The following is an 18,389-nucleotide window of genomic DNA, read 5'->3' on the forward strand; positions in this document are numbered from 1 at the left end:
CGTATCTCTTGTTGTTGTGTTATTGTAGGAATGTTATTTAACCATTTTGAGTCTCTAATGTATAAAATGGGAATGATAATCATACCTCATAAATTCAACATGTGTAGTAGTAAGATAAGTAAATATGGAACATTGTTAAATACTCATGTAATGGTAGCTATTATTACTTTTATCTTTAATAGCCTTTATTTTTGTAGAACAGTTTTTGGTCACAGCAAAATTGAGCTAAAGGTACAGAGTTTTCTCTCATATTCCCTGTCCCTACACACGTATTGCCTCTCTTACTATCAACATCCCCTACCAGCCTAGATATTTGCTACAATCAATGAACCTACATTGATAGATCATTATCACCCAAAATCCGTAGTTTACATTGGGTTCAGTCTTGGTGTTATACATATTGTGGGGTTGGACAAATGTATAATGATATGTATTTACAATTACAGTATCATACAGAATCATTTCATTGCGTGAAAAATCCTCTTTACTTTGTCTTTCTCTCCTGACCCCCTAACCCAGGCATGGCCAACAGTTTTTGCCCCCAGGTCAGATTAGAAAGAAAACTTTTTTCATAGGCCAGATGAAATATTAAAATTAAAAAATGTTAAATACAAAAATGATTCATTTAAGTAAACAAAATTTTATTATGTAATTTGTTTATGAATAAATGTGAGTGAAAAAATTTTAATATACAATATTATTTTAATAAAAATATATTTTAATAAAAATATAACTACATACCGTATAAATATCCAAACTATTATAATCAATCGAAACAATATTTAATAGAATGAGCTTGAAGAGGTTATATTGCAAATAAAACAATTATTTTGTTTTACAAACAACCTGGACATGTTTTCAGTTATCAACTGCAGCTATTGTCTATGTTACAATGCCACTTGATTCAGTACACTTGACCACAAAAATAACGAATTGTTTGACCTTGGGTGCACACTGGCAAACTTCGCCTAAAAGAATGTGGGTTTCACATCACCGCTAAACGTCAAACAGTTCATATTGAGTACAGACGAGTACAAAGGTTGTAAATCTTTATAATGGAATTTTTTAAAAAAATAAGTATCGCAAATCCATTCGACCAATTATTGGAAGTTAACCCTAGTCACACGCGGAATTCTTTTTCGCATATCACTGTCTTCTTAAATATCTCGATTTCCAATAATCAAAGATGCTTCCACTTCTGAGTAGCTGAGATTTTAAAGTAGCAGAGAATATTAAAAATTTAATTGCGGACCACATGAACTCATATGGCCCGCGAGCCATATGTTGGCCATGCCTGTCCTAACCTCTGGCAACCACTGATTATTTTACTGTCTCCATAGTTTTACTCTTTCTAGGGTGTTTTTTGGAATAAAGGATAGATTTTTATAATGTATCACTTTCTGATTAACTTCTTTCATTTTGGTAATATACATTTAAGCTTCCTCTATTATGTTTTTTCATGGCTTGATAGTGCATTTCTTTTTATCAAGGAATATTCCATTGTCTAGTCTATTTATCTACTCTACTGAAGGACATCTTATTTGCTTCCAAGTTATGTCAATTATGAAAAAAGCTGTTATAAGCACTTGTGTGGAGGTTTTTGTGTAAGCAGTTTTCCAGCTTCTGTGGGTAAAGACCAGGAGCACAATTGCTGGATCCCATGGTAAGAAAGTGTTTAGTTTTGTAGGAAACTGCCAAATTCTCTCCCTAAAATGGCTGTGCTACTTTGCATTCCCACCAGCAGTGAGTGAGAGTTCTTGTTGTTCCACAAACTTGTCAGTATTTGGCGGTGTCAGTGTTTTGAATTTTGACCATTCTAATCTGTGTGTAGTAATAGCTCATTGTTGCTTTAATTTGCAACTCTGTGATGCCGTAAGATGTAGAACATCTTTCCATCAGCCTATTTGCCATCTGTTTATTTTCTTTGGTGAGGTGTATGTTCAGGGCTTTTGCCCATTTTGAAATCATGTTTTTCATTTTTTAAATGTTTATTTTAATAGGTCTTTTGTACATTTTGGAGCGGTCAGCATTTTCACTTGACTTATTATCTTCTGTATTAAATGGAGGGCCTCAGCTTTATAGACTGCAAACATGAAAAATCATGTTTGTCTTTTGGAAGTAGGTGGATAAATTATCTTCATCTGAAAAAGAAAAAAATTTCCTTAGGATTCCCTTGATCCCAAAACATTTCAGGCCGCCTGCTAGGTACAAGAGCCCTCTGCGCTATAAATCCCACCCCACAAAATTAGCTTATGCCATCTGTTTCTTAACAATTGCCTTTTCAATAGTGGAAAAAACCTCTTCAACACAGCGATGCCTTTCTTCTCTGTCTTCCTTAGAAATCTGTGGATTTACCAAGGGACTGCTGTAATCAGTGATGGTGATAGTATACTTGTTAGCAGGTCACCCCAACTTCCTGAGAACTGTTCTGACCTAGATCATGCTGTAAAAATACTCACTAATGCCACCGAAGAGAAATCCTTCCCAGGAGTGTTATATTGTCTGATTTCCATTCTCCTACCCCTTCACTGTGCATCAGTAAATTTATATCAATGGGATTTTCATTTTATGTTTTTATTTACACACCAATTCTTTTGCAAATCATTTTAAGTCCCCTTTTATGAGAGTGAAGTTCTGTGACTATGTATTCCTATATAAAATACTACATTATTGTTTTTAATGCAGATTTGAAATAACGGTAATGGATTTCAGCTACAACAATTTCTCCCATTTAGAGGAAATGAGCACCTAGTTAGATGAAAAACATAATTCCTCATATATTTTGAAAACATCCTGTTTCCATGGCAACTTGTACTTATCAGCTTGCCTGGTAAAAGAAATGTTTGAATTCTTTCTATGATAAAAAATTTAACCAAACATTAGGATTTCAGGGTTTTTTATAATTTAATTATGGTTTTGGGCTAATTCTCTCTTTTTTTTTAACATGGCTGCTTTTGTGGAAAAGAATCCTAAAGACCATTTGAGGGTATCTTCACCTTCAAAATAAAAGAGGATTCGCAGGCAAAATGCTAATAAGCATTGGAAAAGAAACTATTTTTGCTGGTTATAATCATTTCCTGATACCTTCCAGTTGAATTATATCAATGGAGATGAAGCAGCAACTTATTAAGATGCTACTGTTTTGACAGAGAATAAATTGGTTATGCATTTTTATCTGGATATTATAATCATTAGGCATGTTTCCTCACTGCTAATCTTGCTTTTATTGGGTGGTTTGTGCCCATTTACTCTGAAGTTTATTTATTTATTTTGAGGGAGAGGCAGGGGGAGAGAGAGAGACAGGAACACCGAGCTGCTCCTGTGTGTGCCCTGACCAGGGAATTGAACCAGCACTCCCCGTGCTCCAGGGTGATGCTCCAACCAATGAAGCGATCCAGCCAGGGCTGTTTACTCTGAATTTTGATTCTTGCAATGATAGCTTTATTAACGATTTTTCTTCAGAATTAAATATAGAAATTATTTGTATTGTTAACTATGCTTTTGTAAAATATGAAAAAGATCATACTGTATTTTATTGACAAAATTATATTTCATGTAATATAAAATAACTTAGTCCAATAAGACAAGAAAATATGACCCTTCAGCATTTTAGGAATGAAAGAGAAACCACTCAAAGTTAGGATAATTCAGAGTTTAGTTCTGAGGATCTGGAGGTTTTTGAAAGGACAAAGATGATTCTTAGCCATCTTCTAGATCATTGTCAAGGACAGTAAACATTTGTGACACAAAATGTATGTGCAAAGTAAACTATAGGTGCCATATTTATCAGCCTCCCTAGTAGATGTTACATTTTATAACTCTGGGTATGATCACTATGTGCATCCATTTCACTTCCCAGAAAAAGATACTATCTACCATAGAAACTAAGAAACTTTTGTTATGTGCATTCTATGTAACAAATGAAAACCAACAGGAAAGGGAGTAAAAATTGGACAGACTCCTTCTGGGTTGGGAGTATGCAATCCTGCTGACCTTTAATAAAAGGAAAGAGGTTAAGTAACTGGTGAGGTTTTGTTGGCCTAAAACACCATTTGGAAGTATCTTCATGATCCTAATATAGTGCTTTGTACAGTAGTTATAGTTCCAAGAATGTTACACAATTAATTTTTTTTTTTTTTTTTTTTTGGAAAACAGGTAATATGTCTCCATTTCAAAAATTGCTTTATTTTCCTTTTATAATGGCCCATTAATTGATAATGGCATCTCAACTTTTAGAATACTTGGCTCTTAAGTAAAATGACATAACATTTCAATCTATACTTTAATAATGAATGTTTTAATCATAGAGGGATTCATTATTCAGTTACTTATTAACCACTTTGTGATATTCTGTGAAGACTACAGGTGAGCTCCTCACCCCCAGGGAACTGAAGCTGATGTGGAAAATGGGTTCAGGTCATTTTGTATACAACTCACCACCTCCTAGGCTTTGTACAGATATTTTCTGTATCAGGATTGCTTATGGTATTGTATTTTGTTGATGTGATTGTTTATATGAGGTGATTATTTAAGCTTAGATAGCACAATGGCCTTCCTTAGAGTGCTGGCTTGCAAAATGTTCCCCTAAATGATGTCTGAACGATAACTGAAAGCTCAAAACAAAATCTTACCCCTAAACTTGCTTTTTAGCTGTGAAGAGGTAACCAGTGCATTGCCGCCTTATCACTGTGCATGCGCTTGTCAGCTGGCAGAGGGCTGGGGGGCTCCACAGTGGGTGCAGAAAACCAAGGTAGGCTCTGTGGACATGCTCTTGTCACTACCAATCATTCCAGTGTGTCTAGGACTGAGGACGGTTTTTGGGTACTTAGTGCTGAAATCCTGACAAGAAACAGCAACCCCCAGTGTAGCATCGAAGGGTTTGTGCAGGGTCTCCCTCTGTCAGCCCTTTGGGGCACATATCATTAGCACACTCATTGTTCAGCTGAGAAAAATGGAGATTCAGAGAGTTTGAATGATTTGTTTCAAATCACACAGCTGTTAAGTGTGGACTCAAACACACTCTGGACTTTCTTCTGTTCACATTGCCTCTCTGTTGTCCATCTTTTCCTTTTCTTTAAAATCTGCTTAAGACCAAATTGAGGCTTGCCAGCTTTCCTGTTCAGCCTCAACTTCTGATCTGAGCAATCCTCCCACCTCTGGTCGATTGGCCTGGGGAGCATTAATAACTACTTTTCATAAGGAGCCAGTGACTTACAAAGTATTTATATTAGTGCAGGACTGCCTATTGTGGCGACAAACCTTGGTAGCAGTATATATGACAAATGCTGGGAGTTCGCTATATCAATCATTGGTCCTGCAATCAGTAAACAGTCCTGTGTGGCCACAGCAAAGGTTTCTACATCTGAATTCTTGTACTGGCCACAGAGCTGATGTTTCTGAAACCGTCAGGATTCTTTTATTTACCAAGGAAAAGCATAACTATTCTTTCGTCTTTCCTGTGCTAGGGCAAGAGATTCCTAAGGAAAGCAGTTTGGTCACCTGCTTAGCCATCACTCTGGAGCTGGAGCTCTGGCATTCCTACCCCTTTCAGAGCTATGTCTGGTGACTGATCTCTGATGGAACTTGACCTGGCCCTTAAAGGATGGTTGGAGAATTTTGATGGGCAGAGGAGAAAAGAAAGGTCTAAGGAAAACAGGATGAAGATTTGAACACACACAGTGTGTTTACTGAGTGGGTATTAGATGGGTCACTGGTTCTGCAAAGTTGAATCTCCATGTACCAGATGCTGCACTGAATGAGGAGGCAGTGGTAGAAGAGAGGGTCACAGACCATGTCACCTCACTGCAGAGCTGAAGACGCACCAGGAGAAGAGGATGCAGCCAAATAGATTTATATTTACAAATCCATATATTTAATATACCATATTTTTTGCTCCATAAGATGTACTTCTTTTCCCCCAAAAGTGGAGAGGAAAATGCCCATGCGTCTTATAGAGCGAATGTTCCTTATTTTTGGCTGCTGTGGGGCACTGCGCCAGTACACATATGTAGAATGAGTATTTGAACGTGAAAGTCTCTTCTCATTTGTTAACAGTGCTAATGGTTGTTAATACTGCTGTTGAGTTTACATTGTTGAAATATTATTGTGGTTTATTTTATTAAATATTTTAACATACCATTTGTTCAGAATATTTTTTTTCTTATTTTCCTCCTTAAAACCATAGGTGCATCTTATGGTCAGGTGCATCTTATGGAGGGAAAAATACGGTATATATGTATATACAGTGTATCCGTAAAGTTATGGTGCACTTTTGACCAGCCACAGGAAAGCAACAAAAGACAATAGAAATGTGAAATCTGCACCAAATAAAAGGAAAACTCTCCCAGTTTCATACCTATTCAGTGCAGTTCGATGTGGGCTCACGCACAGATTTTTTAGGGCTCCTTAGGTAGCTATCCCGTATAGCCTCTACAGACTCGTCACTGACTGATGGCCTACCAGAATGGGGTTTCTCCACCAAACTGCCGGTTTTCTTTCATTATAAACGCGCCAATATTCACGTTGCACTTTGGTCACGGATTTGAATTTAGCGAGCCACAGAACACACTGAACTTTCCTCTGTACCGTCCACATCTTGACTGGCATAGCCGTGGGCTGCTCTGCTGTATACATGGTGTTACGTCATCATCTGTGCATGCGCACATGCTGCCACATCATCCTACAGAAACTGGGAGGAAATGTACTTACAAATACATTTAAAGAGGTGGATTAGGTGGGAAGGATTTCACATGCTAGACTGGAGATTTCAGAACTCAGCCTATAAAAGATAGTAGGCCATTTAGGACTTTTGGACAAAGAAGTAGCGGGAAAAGTACATTTCAGGAATATTAATCTGCCATCCATGAAAAAGATAAATTAGCAGAGGAGAAAAACTAGACATTGGGAGATGAATTTACAGACCTATCCCTTTCTATCAGTAGCTGTTGTATACGTAGTTTATCTTCTTAACAAATTTTGGTGGTGTGCCATCCATGTGACTGGCCCTAGGCTAGCTAGGCACCGGGGCACAGAGGTGCATAAGAGGGGCCCAGCCTCTGGGACAGGCAGTGAATCCGTGCAGCTTGTGACTCCTGCTGTGAAGGAAACGATCAGGGATGGGGAGGATCTGCTCGGGAGTTGGGGGGGGTGTAGGGAAGATCTCCTAGGAGGCTTGAGGTGGGAGCAGAGGCCAGCATGCAGGGTGGAGGGGCTGGAGGGTTAAGAAAGGGAACAACATGCGCACTGGCCTCGAGGCTGCCAGAAGCTCTGAGGACAGGCAGGGAAGATCCAGAAGGTGCCAATCCTGCTGGCCACCAGAAAGTTAGGCTCTGTCCTGAGAGCAGTATTAACTAGCGAAGCACTTCAGGCATGATCAAATCACTGTTTGGAGACAACTGCTCCAGCTGCTCTCTGGCAGCAGGTTGGAGGAGCAAGTGCTGAAAGCAGGGCGACCAAATGAAGGATACTGTGCGTGGCTGGAACTCAGCAGCGGGGACTGGGAGGGGTGGAACCACTGGGGAAAGAAGGAAGACCAGTGCAAGGGGTGCAGGGAGAACAAAAGAAGGAGTCTGGTGGACAGTGGGTTTGGATGTAGACCATGGGCACATTTTCCAGGGTTGGTGACAGGCACGACTTCAGTCTCCTCACTGCAAGTGCTTAACAAACACTCCTTTATATCAATACTTTTTCCTTCCACGTGCCACCCTGAACCAGACCTTCACTGATCTTTTAGATTCTGTATTAGTAACACTTTTCTATAACCCTTGTTGAGCTTGCAAGGTGCATTATACATATTTTCTTGTGTATGACTCAAAGCAGCTCATTCAGGGAGCTCTTGTCATTGTTTCCCTGTTTCCTGTGAGGAATCTGGAGCTCATCAAGGTCAGTAACTTCCTGAAGTAACACAGTTTACCCATGACAGGATCTCAGTTAAAGTAGGATTCAGTCTCAAAAGCAATTACTCTTTTTTTAAAAATTGAATTTATTAGGGTGACATTGATTAATAGGATCATATAGGTTTCAAGTGTACATTTCTATGACACATCATTTGTATATCGCATTGTGGGCCCAACCACCCGAAGTCAGATCTCCTTTTGTCACTGTATATTTAGCCCTCTTTACCCTTTTCTACCTCTATCCCCCTCGCCCTGGTAACCACTTCACTTCTATTGACACTCAGTTTATATCCCACCTATGTGTAAAATCATATAGTTCATAGCTTTTTGTGATTTACTTACTTCACTCAGTATAATGTTCTCAAAGTCTATCCATGTTGCCATAAATGGCACTATGTCATCATTTCTTATGGCTGAGTAGTATTCCACTACTATGTGGAATATATGTACCACGTCTTCTTTTTTTTTTTTTTTAATTTTATTTATTCATTTTAGAGAGGAGAGAGAGGGGGAGACAGAGAGACAGAGAGACAGAGAGGAGAGAGAGACAGGGGAGAGGAGCTGGAAGCATCAACCTCCATATGTGCCTTGAACAGGCAAGCCCAGGGTTTCGAACCGGCGACCTCAGCATTTCCAGGTCGACGCTTTATCCACTGCGCCACCACAGGTCAGGCCACCACATCTTCTTTATCCAATCCTCCATCAAAGGTCACTTCAGTAGTTTCCTTGTCTTGGCCACTGCGCATAATGCTGCAGTGAACAGTGTGGTGCATATATCTTGGTGAATGAATGTTTTCAAGTTTTTCAGGTAAATACCTCGAAGTGGGATTGCTGGGTCATATAACTACTCTGAATTTGGGGGGGACCCTCCATACTGTTTTCCACAGTGGCTGTACCAGTTTGCATTCTCACCAGCAGTGAATATGGGTTCCTTTTTCTCCACAGCCTCTCCAACACATATTGTTACTTGTCTTTTTGATGATAGCTATTCTAACAGGTGGTACATCATTGTAGTTTGATTTGCAGTTCCCTAATAGCTAACGAAGTTGAACATCTTTGGCCGTTTGTATGTATTTTTGAGAGAAGTGTCTGTTCAGGTCCTCTGTCCATTTTTTAATTGAATTGTTTTTTGGTTTAATGTTGAGTTGTATGAGTTCTTGATATATTTTAAATAGTAACCCCTTGTCAGAACTGCTGTATGCAAATAGCATCTCCCATTTGGTTGGCTGCCTTTTTTGTTTTGTTGTCAGTTTCTTTTGCTGCGCAGAAGCTATTTAGGTTGATATAGCCCCATGCATTTATTTTTGTCTTTACTTCCCTTGTCTTTGGGGTCAAATTCATAAAATGTTCTCTACGGCCAAGGTTCATAAGCTTAGTGTATTTTTTTTCTAAGTAATTTATTGTTTCAGATCTTATATTTAGGTCTTTGATCGATTTGAAATTAATTTTTGTACATAGGGTTAATCACTTTTTTTTTAAATGAGAGGAGGGGAGATAGACAAACTCCTGCATGCTCCCCAACTGGGATCCACCTGACAACCCGTCTGGGGCCGATGCTCAAATCAACCAAGCTAAGCTCAGCACCCAGGGCTGACGCTCTAACCAGTTGAGCTACTGGTTGCAAGGGGGAAAGAGTGAGAGAAGGGGGAGGGGGGGAAGAGAAGATGGTCACTTCTCATGTGTACCCTGACCAGGGATCAAACCTGGGATGTCTGCATGGTGGGCCAATGGTCTATCCACTGAGCAAACCAGCCAGGGCCAGTAATCACTCTTAAACCATGATACAGTCTCCCTCACCGCCCCCACTGTCCTAGGGAATTTTCACGTCTCCCCCACCCCTCCAAGCCATCACTCGAGAACTGACCTACTTGCCATTGCTGGAAGTGTGCCACAGGCCTGTGGCTTCTCCCTATGCCCTAGGGAGTCTGAAGTCTGCCATCTAGTGGCCACTGTCTTCCTATTTCTCTTTAGCTTTTAGAAGGAAGGAAGGAAGGAAGGAAGGAAGGAAGGAAGGAAGGAAGGAAGGAAGGAAGGAGGGAGGGAGGGAGGGAGGGAGGGAGGGAGGGAGGGAGGGAGGGAGGGAGGGAGGGAAGGTAAGGGAGGGATGGAGGAAGGAAGGAGGGAGGGAGGGAGGGAGGGAGGGGGGAGGGAAGGAAGAAAGGAAAGGTAAGGGAGGGAGGGAGGGAGGGAGGGAAGAAGGAAGGAAGGGAGGGAGGGAAGGAGGGAGGGAGGGAGGGAGGAAGGAGCCTGACTAGGCGGTGCCACAGTGGATAGAGTGTGGGACTGGGACACATAGGACCCAGGTTCAAAACCCCAAGGTTGCTGGCTTGAGCGCAGGCTCACAGCTTGAGCATGGGGTTGCTGACTTTAGCGTGGGATCATAGACATGACCCCATGGTCACTGGCTTGAGCCCAAGGTCGCTGGCTTGAGCCCAAAGGTTGCTGGCTTGAGCAAGGGGTCACTCACTCTGCTGTAGCCCCCGAGTCAAGGCACATATGAGAAAGCAATCAATGAACAACTAAGGTGCCGCAACAAAGAATGATGCTTCTCATCTGTCTCCCTTCCTGTCTGTATGTCCCTCTCTCTGACTTTGTCTCTGACCAAAAAAAAAAAAAAAAAGAAAGAAAAAGAAGTTCCCACATATAAGACAGCCTGCATATTTAAAGCCCCACACCCTGTAAAAAGGAAACCTCTCAGACTTAGTGAAGGAGCCCAGTAACATAAACATAGGGTATTGCCAATAAATTCCCCAGCTTGGTCAACAAACATTTAAAAAATGCACATGCACACACTGTCATTCCACTGGAAAGTGAGCTCCTGGAGACAGGGATTTCTTTTTCTGTATTGGTCACTAATGAATCTCAAGAGCCTAGGACAGGGCATTTGTATAGCAGACATGCAACAAATATTTTTTGAATGTAGAATAAATGACCACCTAACGTTTACTGCCTCTTACGATATACCAGTCACTTGATGTGTCCACTTTCTCATTGAATCTTGATGACTTATGCTCATTGAAAGCTAGGCACTGTCAGAATGCTCATTTCTCTGATGTGGAAACTGAGGCACAGAGGGATAAGAAGCTTGCCAGGTTTGGGGAGAGCTGGCTTTGACTGAGGTTTTCTGACTTTAGAGAACATGGATGGAACTTTTGTGCATAGTGTCTCCTTGTAGATCTGTGTGCCAGGCTTTGTGTGTGGCATAGCCGCCTTTAGACAACTGCTAGAAGTACCTCCAAGGGCCCACCAACCACTCCCCTCTAATGTTTTCACTTTTTTCCCCGTAGTGCTGTGACAGAGACAATAATGGAGGGAATACAGGAAAGGCTGGCTGGCCAACAATGGGTCCCTGTCACTAGCTAGGTCAGTGGCTGTGTGACCTTGCAGTGTCCTCAAATCTCAGTTTTCTCAGTGGTCCAAGAAAGAGACTGAGTTAGGATCTCTGCCTTCCCTTCCAGCTCCAACATTCTACTGTTCCTGTGATTCCCAGGGAGCCAGATGTGAGTGGAAGAGAGAGGACCACTTGTTACTAGGCAACCAGCACCCACCTCACCCATGTTGCCATGGTGATGATAAAAGTTAGGTTGATGGGATTACCAGCTAATTACATATGAGAGCTCAAGGTCTGTCTCTTTCTTGCTTGTTCACTGGGTCTTACTTCCTCTTTCTCTTAGGAACTGTGGAGCAATCTCCCCCCAATCACCACCATCTGCAGTGTCCCCAAGGCAGCCCTAGTGCAATGGGCAGCAACTGGAAATAGAAAGCCTGGCTGAGTCTCTGAGTAGCTGTGTGTCATTGCACAGGTTGCTCAGCTTCTCTGGGCCTCCATTTCTTCATTTGGAAAATGAAAGTATTAGAATAATGCTCCCTAAGGCTCTTCCCTGCTCTCAAATCCTCTGATGCCTATGGAGTGTGTCAGGGGAGCCGACCATACTGTTACTAGGCAACCAGCAGGCACCCAGCCCAAGTTGCCTTGGTGACTGCATGCTGGAGGGGAGGGAAATAGCTGCTGCAGCTAATTGCTTAATTATTTATGAGTGCCTCAAGTCCTTTTTATTGTTTTTGTTGCTAGGGGCTGTGTGGTCACCCTCTCTTCCTCTCTCCTGCCACCCCAAGCCGTCTGAGTTACGTGTTACTCAATACATATTAGTCTGGATCTCAAGCTACCCAAGCTCTAGACCTGCTCTTTCATTTTCTAGAGTGTGGCCTCAGGTAAGTCACCTCACCTCTCTGGGCCTCAGTTTCCTCATTTGTAAAATGATAGGTTGGCTTAGATAATCTTCAAATTCCCTTTCTACCCTGAAATTCTAATTCCTGCTGTCCAGTTACAGAGGGGGATGACAAGGAGAATTTTCTCAATTTGTTATCTTCTAAGGATGACTCTGAAGAGTAATAACACATTTCAAACAGGAAGGAATGAATGTTATGCTCATTGTGCTATCCTTGCCTCTCACCTTAGTGACATCACCTGACCTTCTTTTAATCTAAAGCTCATTTAAATATGTTTTTGGATATCCTCTACTTCCAAAATAGATTTAAGGGGTTGTATAAGATGCATATGTGAAATTAGGTTATTACAATAAAGATAGCAATGAAATAATATAAAAATAGTGATACTTCTTCATTGGTTAATACTAATGTTGTTGTGATTGAGTATCAAATCTAGTATTGAGCATCCTGGAAGCCAAAGCAAAAAAGAGAGGGAGGTACATAATTGCTACTCAGTAAATAAAAATTGCCAGACTGTTCTTCTAACTTCTGAAAGTAATTATCAGTTGGTGCATACTGTCTTTTAGAAACTGCAGATAAAACTTGTAAATTAAGCCCCGTCTTGCTGAGGGTGTTTTTAAAGGACATTGGAAGAAGTGAAGTTGGACAGTTTGACTAGTGTTGACCGTCAGACAGCAAGCTCCCTTCCCAGCAATGCTCTAGGATTTTGTAAACATAAATGTTACTTAGTAAATATAAATTTGCAGAATCAACTATTATTTACAAACTAATAATATAGTAAAATATATCAAAATTTTAAATATAAGACAAATTTTATTTCTCCAAGCTTGTTCTGAAATAAACTTGTACAGATGAGGAAACACATCAAATACAAAATTGCTTATGGTAGCATTATTTATAAAAGAAAATGATTATACACCACAGAAATCTTGAGGACTAGTAAATATTACTGCTCTAGAATGGGTTACTTTGCTATTCTTAAAATAAAGCATCTATATGTTTTGATATGGAAAAAAATGTTCAAATATATAATGTTAAGTAAAATAAGGATTGCAGCAATGATATAAAATGCTTCTATTACTGTTATAAAAGATACAGGTGGGTATACAATTTATATGTTTAGATACATGCTTTTTGTGCATACTTGTGTTTTCTGGAAGGAAGCTGTTCCAAGTGGTTTCCTCTAAGCAGGAAGACTGATAGCCTTGGGATGAAGGAAGACTTCCTATTCATTTCCTTACTTTTACTACGTAGACCTGTTAGATTTTTTGGTTAGAGAGGCAGTAGAACCTGGCACTTAAAAGCCTTGACTGTTGTCTGAATACCTGTGTTCAAATCCTGGCTCTATCACGTACTGTGTGATTTTGTAGTTAATTTAACTTCTCCATTTTTCATCGATAAAATGGGCCAATAATAGTACCTTCATTATTGGATTGTTGTGAGGATTGGGTTAAGTATAAAGTGCTCAGGACAGCCTAAACAATACCGTATATGTATTTTCTTGAAAAAATAAAAGGCAAGGTTTTTAAAAATGCATTTAACCAAAGGACCGCCAGTATCTGAGAATTGGAAGGACTTTGTCACTGTTTCAAGCATCATATATTGTATAGAAATTACATTTGAAGCAAGGGTCAAAAAGCAATAGTCTTGTTTTCATTGTCATTTTATCGGGACTTGAATACTTGGGGAAGGCACCTACCCCGGGACTGGTAATAGGCATTTACGATTCTTGTAATGACCCTGAACCCATCTGAATTTGCAGCTCCTGTTCTGGTTCATCCCAGTGAATGCTCAAGCGAAGAGCACAATGCATGTTAGGCCAGGTGGAAAATCTATGAGGAGCTGAAACTGTTCAAGGCCAGGGAGGGCGGATCCAGAAATTCAGGGTTAAAGAGAGTATCCATGCCTATGTCCTAGCACCTCTCCTTTTGAGAGAGTGACAGAGACCTGTAAGGGGCTGTGCCAAGAGAATCCCTCAAGAATCTTCTAGCATAGGGACTTCCTCTTTATTCAGAGGTGCGGAAAGCAGAGGACTCTGTTCAGGACTGCCTGGTTTCCTCCTCCTTCCTTGCAGGTGCTTTGGGGCAAGCCTAGAGAACTTCCGCCGACTTTGGGAACTTCCCTTTGAATTTGGCCACACTTTGGGTCAGGCTTGGGACCATGGCTATGGCATATGGTGACCCTAGAGAGGGTGGGTTGGAGGCTCTAGTCCCTTCAAATCAGCGAAGTGGAAAATGTTGTCACCATGAGGAATGCAAGGCTGACCTGTTACAACGTCATGCCTGAGTCCGTGGTTCTTGGCCTTGGTACTCTGGCCCTTTCTATGGGCAGTTTTGGGCATCCCAGTCTCTATCTATCTGGCCAGAGGGGCCCATTGCATCTGTCTGTCACATCCATCTGTACCTCTATCTTCCCTTTCATCCCTCCACTCATAGTCCAACTATCTGCCAACTTGACCCACTAGGCCTCCTTCCCTTCCACCGTGGAGTCATTCCTCCGTCTTTCTGTAGCCCCCTCCATTCAACTGTCGACCTCCAGTTTGGCTGCAGAATTAGCCGCTTGACCGGTACTGTTCCCCTACCCTGATAGGCCGCGTCCACCTCGCAGGCCGCTGCTCTGCCCGGGTCCGTGCCCATTTCCGTGCCTAATTGGCCCCCACCTCGTTCGGTACTGGCCAGCTTCTGTTTGCCCCGCCGAACCGCGAGGCCGTGGGCGGGGCGTGGGCGGGGCGGCCGGCGTGGGGGCGGGGCCGGGCGCGTGAGCCGGCGGGGGGCGGGGCCAGGCGCGTGGGCCGGCAGGGTGACTCAGCCGCCGCCAGCCCCGCGGTCCGCTGGTCCGCTGCTGTGGCAGGCGGGGCGGGGAAAATGGCGAGTCCCCGGGCCGCTACCGATGCCGCCCCCGCGCTGCCGCCAGGTCTGCAGCAGCTGCCGGTCCTGCCGCCCGAGCCGGGCGGGATCCCGCTGCACTCGCCCTGGACCTTCTGGCTGGACAGGTGAGGGCCCCGCTGTGCGCGCCGGCCTGCGCCGTCGCTTTCTCTGCCGCCGGACCCCTCCGCCCGCTGAGGCCGGCGCAGAGCAGGATCGGAAGCCGCGGCGTGGGCCGGGCGAGCGGCTGCGAGAGAACAGGCGCAACCCCAGAAGTTTCGGCCGCACTTTCCTTTTCTGTTACTTTTAAAAGAATGACGGCGGGCGAGCTTCGGGCTGGGTGGTGGCTTGGGAGCTAGGGACACAACCTTGGCTGTGACGGCGCTGGGGAAAGCTGACCCGCCCCTGGCAGAGTGCGGTATCGGTACTGGACAGCACGCAGTGCCTGCACCCCGCGCCCAGCAAGACAGCCGCACCCCTCCTTGAGTTCTTTCTCCTCCCCTGGGCAGGCATTTTTTCTGAGCACTTACTGCGGAGCCACACACCTGCTGGGCGCTGGGAATTCAATGGGGAACAATACCTCACCTTGTCAGTAAAGTGGAGACTTTTTCTCAAGGGACAGCTCAAGTGCGCTGTTCTCAGAAATGCCTTTGACTACCATATCTAAATTGCGTACCCCATCCTGCAACAAGTCACCATTCCGCCCTCTTTGTTTTTCTTTATGGTGCTTAATGGTACCACAGTGTATTATTATGTATCTGTTTACTTTCAATCTGTCTCAGTCCCTCAACACTTCTCCTCTGTTAAGGGCCAAAAGCACAGACTTTGTTTTTGACACTTGCTCTATCTCAACACCTAGAATTGTGCCTGGCACACAGTAGGAGCACAGGAAATTTTTGATAAATTGATGAATACAAAGTCTTTTTTTAGTATCTGTTTTATAGTGGATGTCCAACGTAACACCCCAGGGTTGTCCCAAGAGCTTATGAAAGTTTTGATAGCACTGTATCTGCTATGGTTAAACTGTTAGGAGGAAATGTATGTGACAGTTTTCTATGAAATGTACTTACAGACACAAATGTGGTCTTAATAGGCTTTGTATAAAATGCTTCAAGACTTTTTAAAAGTGATATTCATCTTTTTAGGGAAGACAAGTTCATTGTTTCTTCCTGTTGGAATTAGCACCCATCTACACTGCTCACAAAAAATAGGAGATATTTTATCGCTTCGTATTCATTTTGAAATATCCTCTAATTTTTGTGGGCAGTATATAAGAATTCACACTTGGAGTCATTGTCTTTTCCCACCCAAAGAAGAAGTTGGAGATGGGGAAGATACAGCAAGTCTTATTTTCCAAAATATTTTCACTTTCATTCTGGGATGCTAAGAGAGCATTTTACTGTCAGAACAAGTGTGGTTTTGGCAAACTATCAAAATGAAATCATGGTGTTTTTGTTTTAAGGGGTGTGCGGTAACTGTGCTTGTTAACTGGTGTCTGTTTCCGAGGAGTTAAACCTCAACCTGTGGTCTAAATTTTGACTACTATTGAATGGTGGGAACAGTATCAGAGAGTTTCTTTTTAAACAGGTCAAAAATTAGTCTACCTAACAGGCAGCACTTTATAAATGGTCTAATATTAAGACTATATAACAACACACAACTTCTTAAGAATATTTGGTATCCTTTAAGGTAAGAACATGGTAACTTCAATGAAGACAAACTATAGCTTTCCTATTATACATTTGCACATTTTCATTCTCTGAAAGCCAGAAGTCAGGTGAAACACTATTATTGTAACAGTGTCCAACTCTTTAATAAAAATGACTCTATTAATTTAGAAATTATAACTAGTTCCAACATTGCACACATGAATTCATTTTCCTGATCAGTCATCCCATAGCTTTTATTGAACTTTCTCCACTTCTTTGGGAGCCCCATTACTTTTATGTAGGCTGCCCCTTCCTCTTTGGGGAATGAACACATTGAGTTCTAGAGGTTCATTTACAACTTTCTCCCCTAGAGAACAAGATTCTAGAGAGAGTGGTAAGGTTCTCAGCTAGTATCTGCCACCAGAGACGTCAGTTTTGAGCTCCACATCATCCAAAGGCCTCCCACTACTTAAAGCTCCCCTTTAGTATCTATCTCCTGGCCTGTCCTATCATTCAGCCTGCTGTGATGATGGACAAGTGAGCTAGCCTTCCTAAGCTTCACTTTCATTGTTTGTAGTAGGGGGATAATCATAGGACATATCTCATAGACTGTGACTGAGGATTAAAGGGGAGCCATGAATATGAAACACTGACACATAAATACTAAATAATGTTAACTTCTAACACTTATGTTTCATGCTCTCAAGTTACTAACCGCTTGCTCCCCCTCCCTTTTTTTTTTGTATTTTTCCGAAGTTGGAAATGGGGAGGCAGTCAGACAGATCCACCCGGCATGCCCACCAGGGGGCGATGCTCTGCCCATCTAGGGCGTCGCTCTGTTGCAACCAGAGCCATTCTAGCGCCTGAGGCAGAGGCCACAGAGCCATCCTCAGCACCCGGGCCAACTTTGCTCGAATGGAGCCTTGGCTGCGGGAGGGGAAGAGAGAGACAGAGAGGAAGGAGAGGGGGAGGGGTGGAGAAGCAGATGGGCGCTTCTCCTGTGTGCCCTGGCCGGGAATCGAACCCGGGACTCCTGCACACCAGGCCGACGCTCTACCACTGAGCCAACCGGCCAGGGCCTCCCCCTCCCTTTCGCACATCTCATCCACAGCCACCAGAGCAGCTTATCTGATGAATTCAGTGTGAATAAGCCAACAACCTCATTCATTCTCCTTGTGGTTGAATTAGACTCCTCAGTGGAGTTATTTGCATTTTTAGTAGTAAACTCCAATATGAAATTATTGGGGGTTTTGTTGTTGTTTTTAAATAGACTCTGGATTTAAGCACATGGGAGGTAATTTTGGTTGAGGGTATAGAATGAAGTTTCCTTCTGTTTTCTGGATACTTAAAGCCCTGCCCTGTCTTGATTCTTGGAGGTCACTCTTGTTTGTGTGTGTCTCTGCTTTGTTTTCATCACATGGTTACCCCATTTCCTGTGAGTTTTAGCCACAGGACTCAGTCTTCAGCCATCTTCTTGTCTCCATCCACATCCGTGACCTCATCCAGTCACAAGACCTTCCGTTCCATCTGTACACCGGTGATGCCCCAAACTCGACACTGCAAATGCAGCTTCTCCTGTGTCCCTGTGGATGTTTAATGCACATTCGACCTCAGTGTATTCTATACCATCTCAGTTATCTGTGACTCCTCCTCACCTTCCCCGTTTCTCCTCTCTCCTGTGCCTCTGCCATCCATTATCAACACATGCTATTGATTCTACCGTTAAAGTGTGTTGACCTGCATCCTAGACC

The 18,389-nt window shown here is 42.6% G+C and overlaps 1 protein-coding gene across 3 annotated transcripts in view; it reads left to right on the plus strand.

Annotated features, from left to right (window-relative positions):
* Window positions 1-14,914: 14,914 nt before the first annotated feature.
* The window catches only part of EIF4E3 (eukaryotic translation initiation factor 4E family member 3), an 83,997-nt gene continuing 80,522 nt past the window's right edge, over window positions 14,915-18,389 (plus strand). For all 3 annotated transcript variants that reach the window (XM_066351809.1, XM_066351808.1, XM_066351810.1), the window contains exon 1: window positions 14,915-15,117. In XM_066351809.1, coding sequence (XP_066207906.1) covers window positions 14,990-15,117 — 128 coding nt within the window. In that variant the 5' untranslated portion in view covers window positions 14,915-14,989. The remainder of the gene's footprint in view (window positions 15,118-18,389) is intronic.

This window comes from Saccopteryx leptura, chromosome 10 (assembly GCF_036850995.1).
Source record: "Saccopteryx leptura isolate mSacLep1 chromosome 10, mSacLep1_pri_phased_curated, whole genome shotgun sequence".
NCBI lineage: Eukaryota > Metazoa > Chordata > Mammalia > Chiroptera > Emballonuridae > Saccopteryx > Saccopteryx leptura.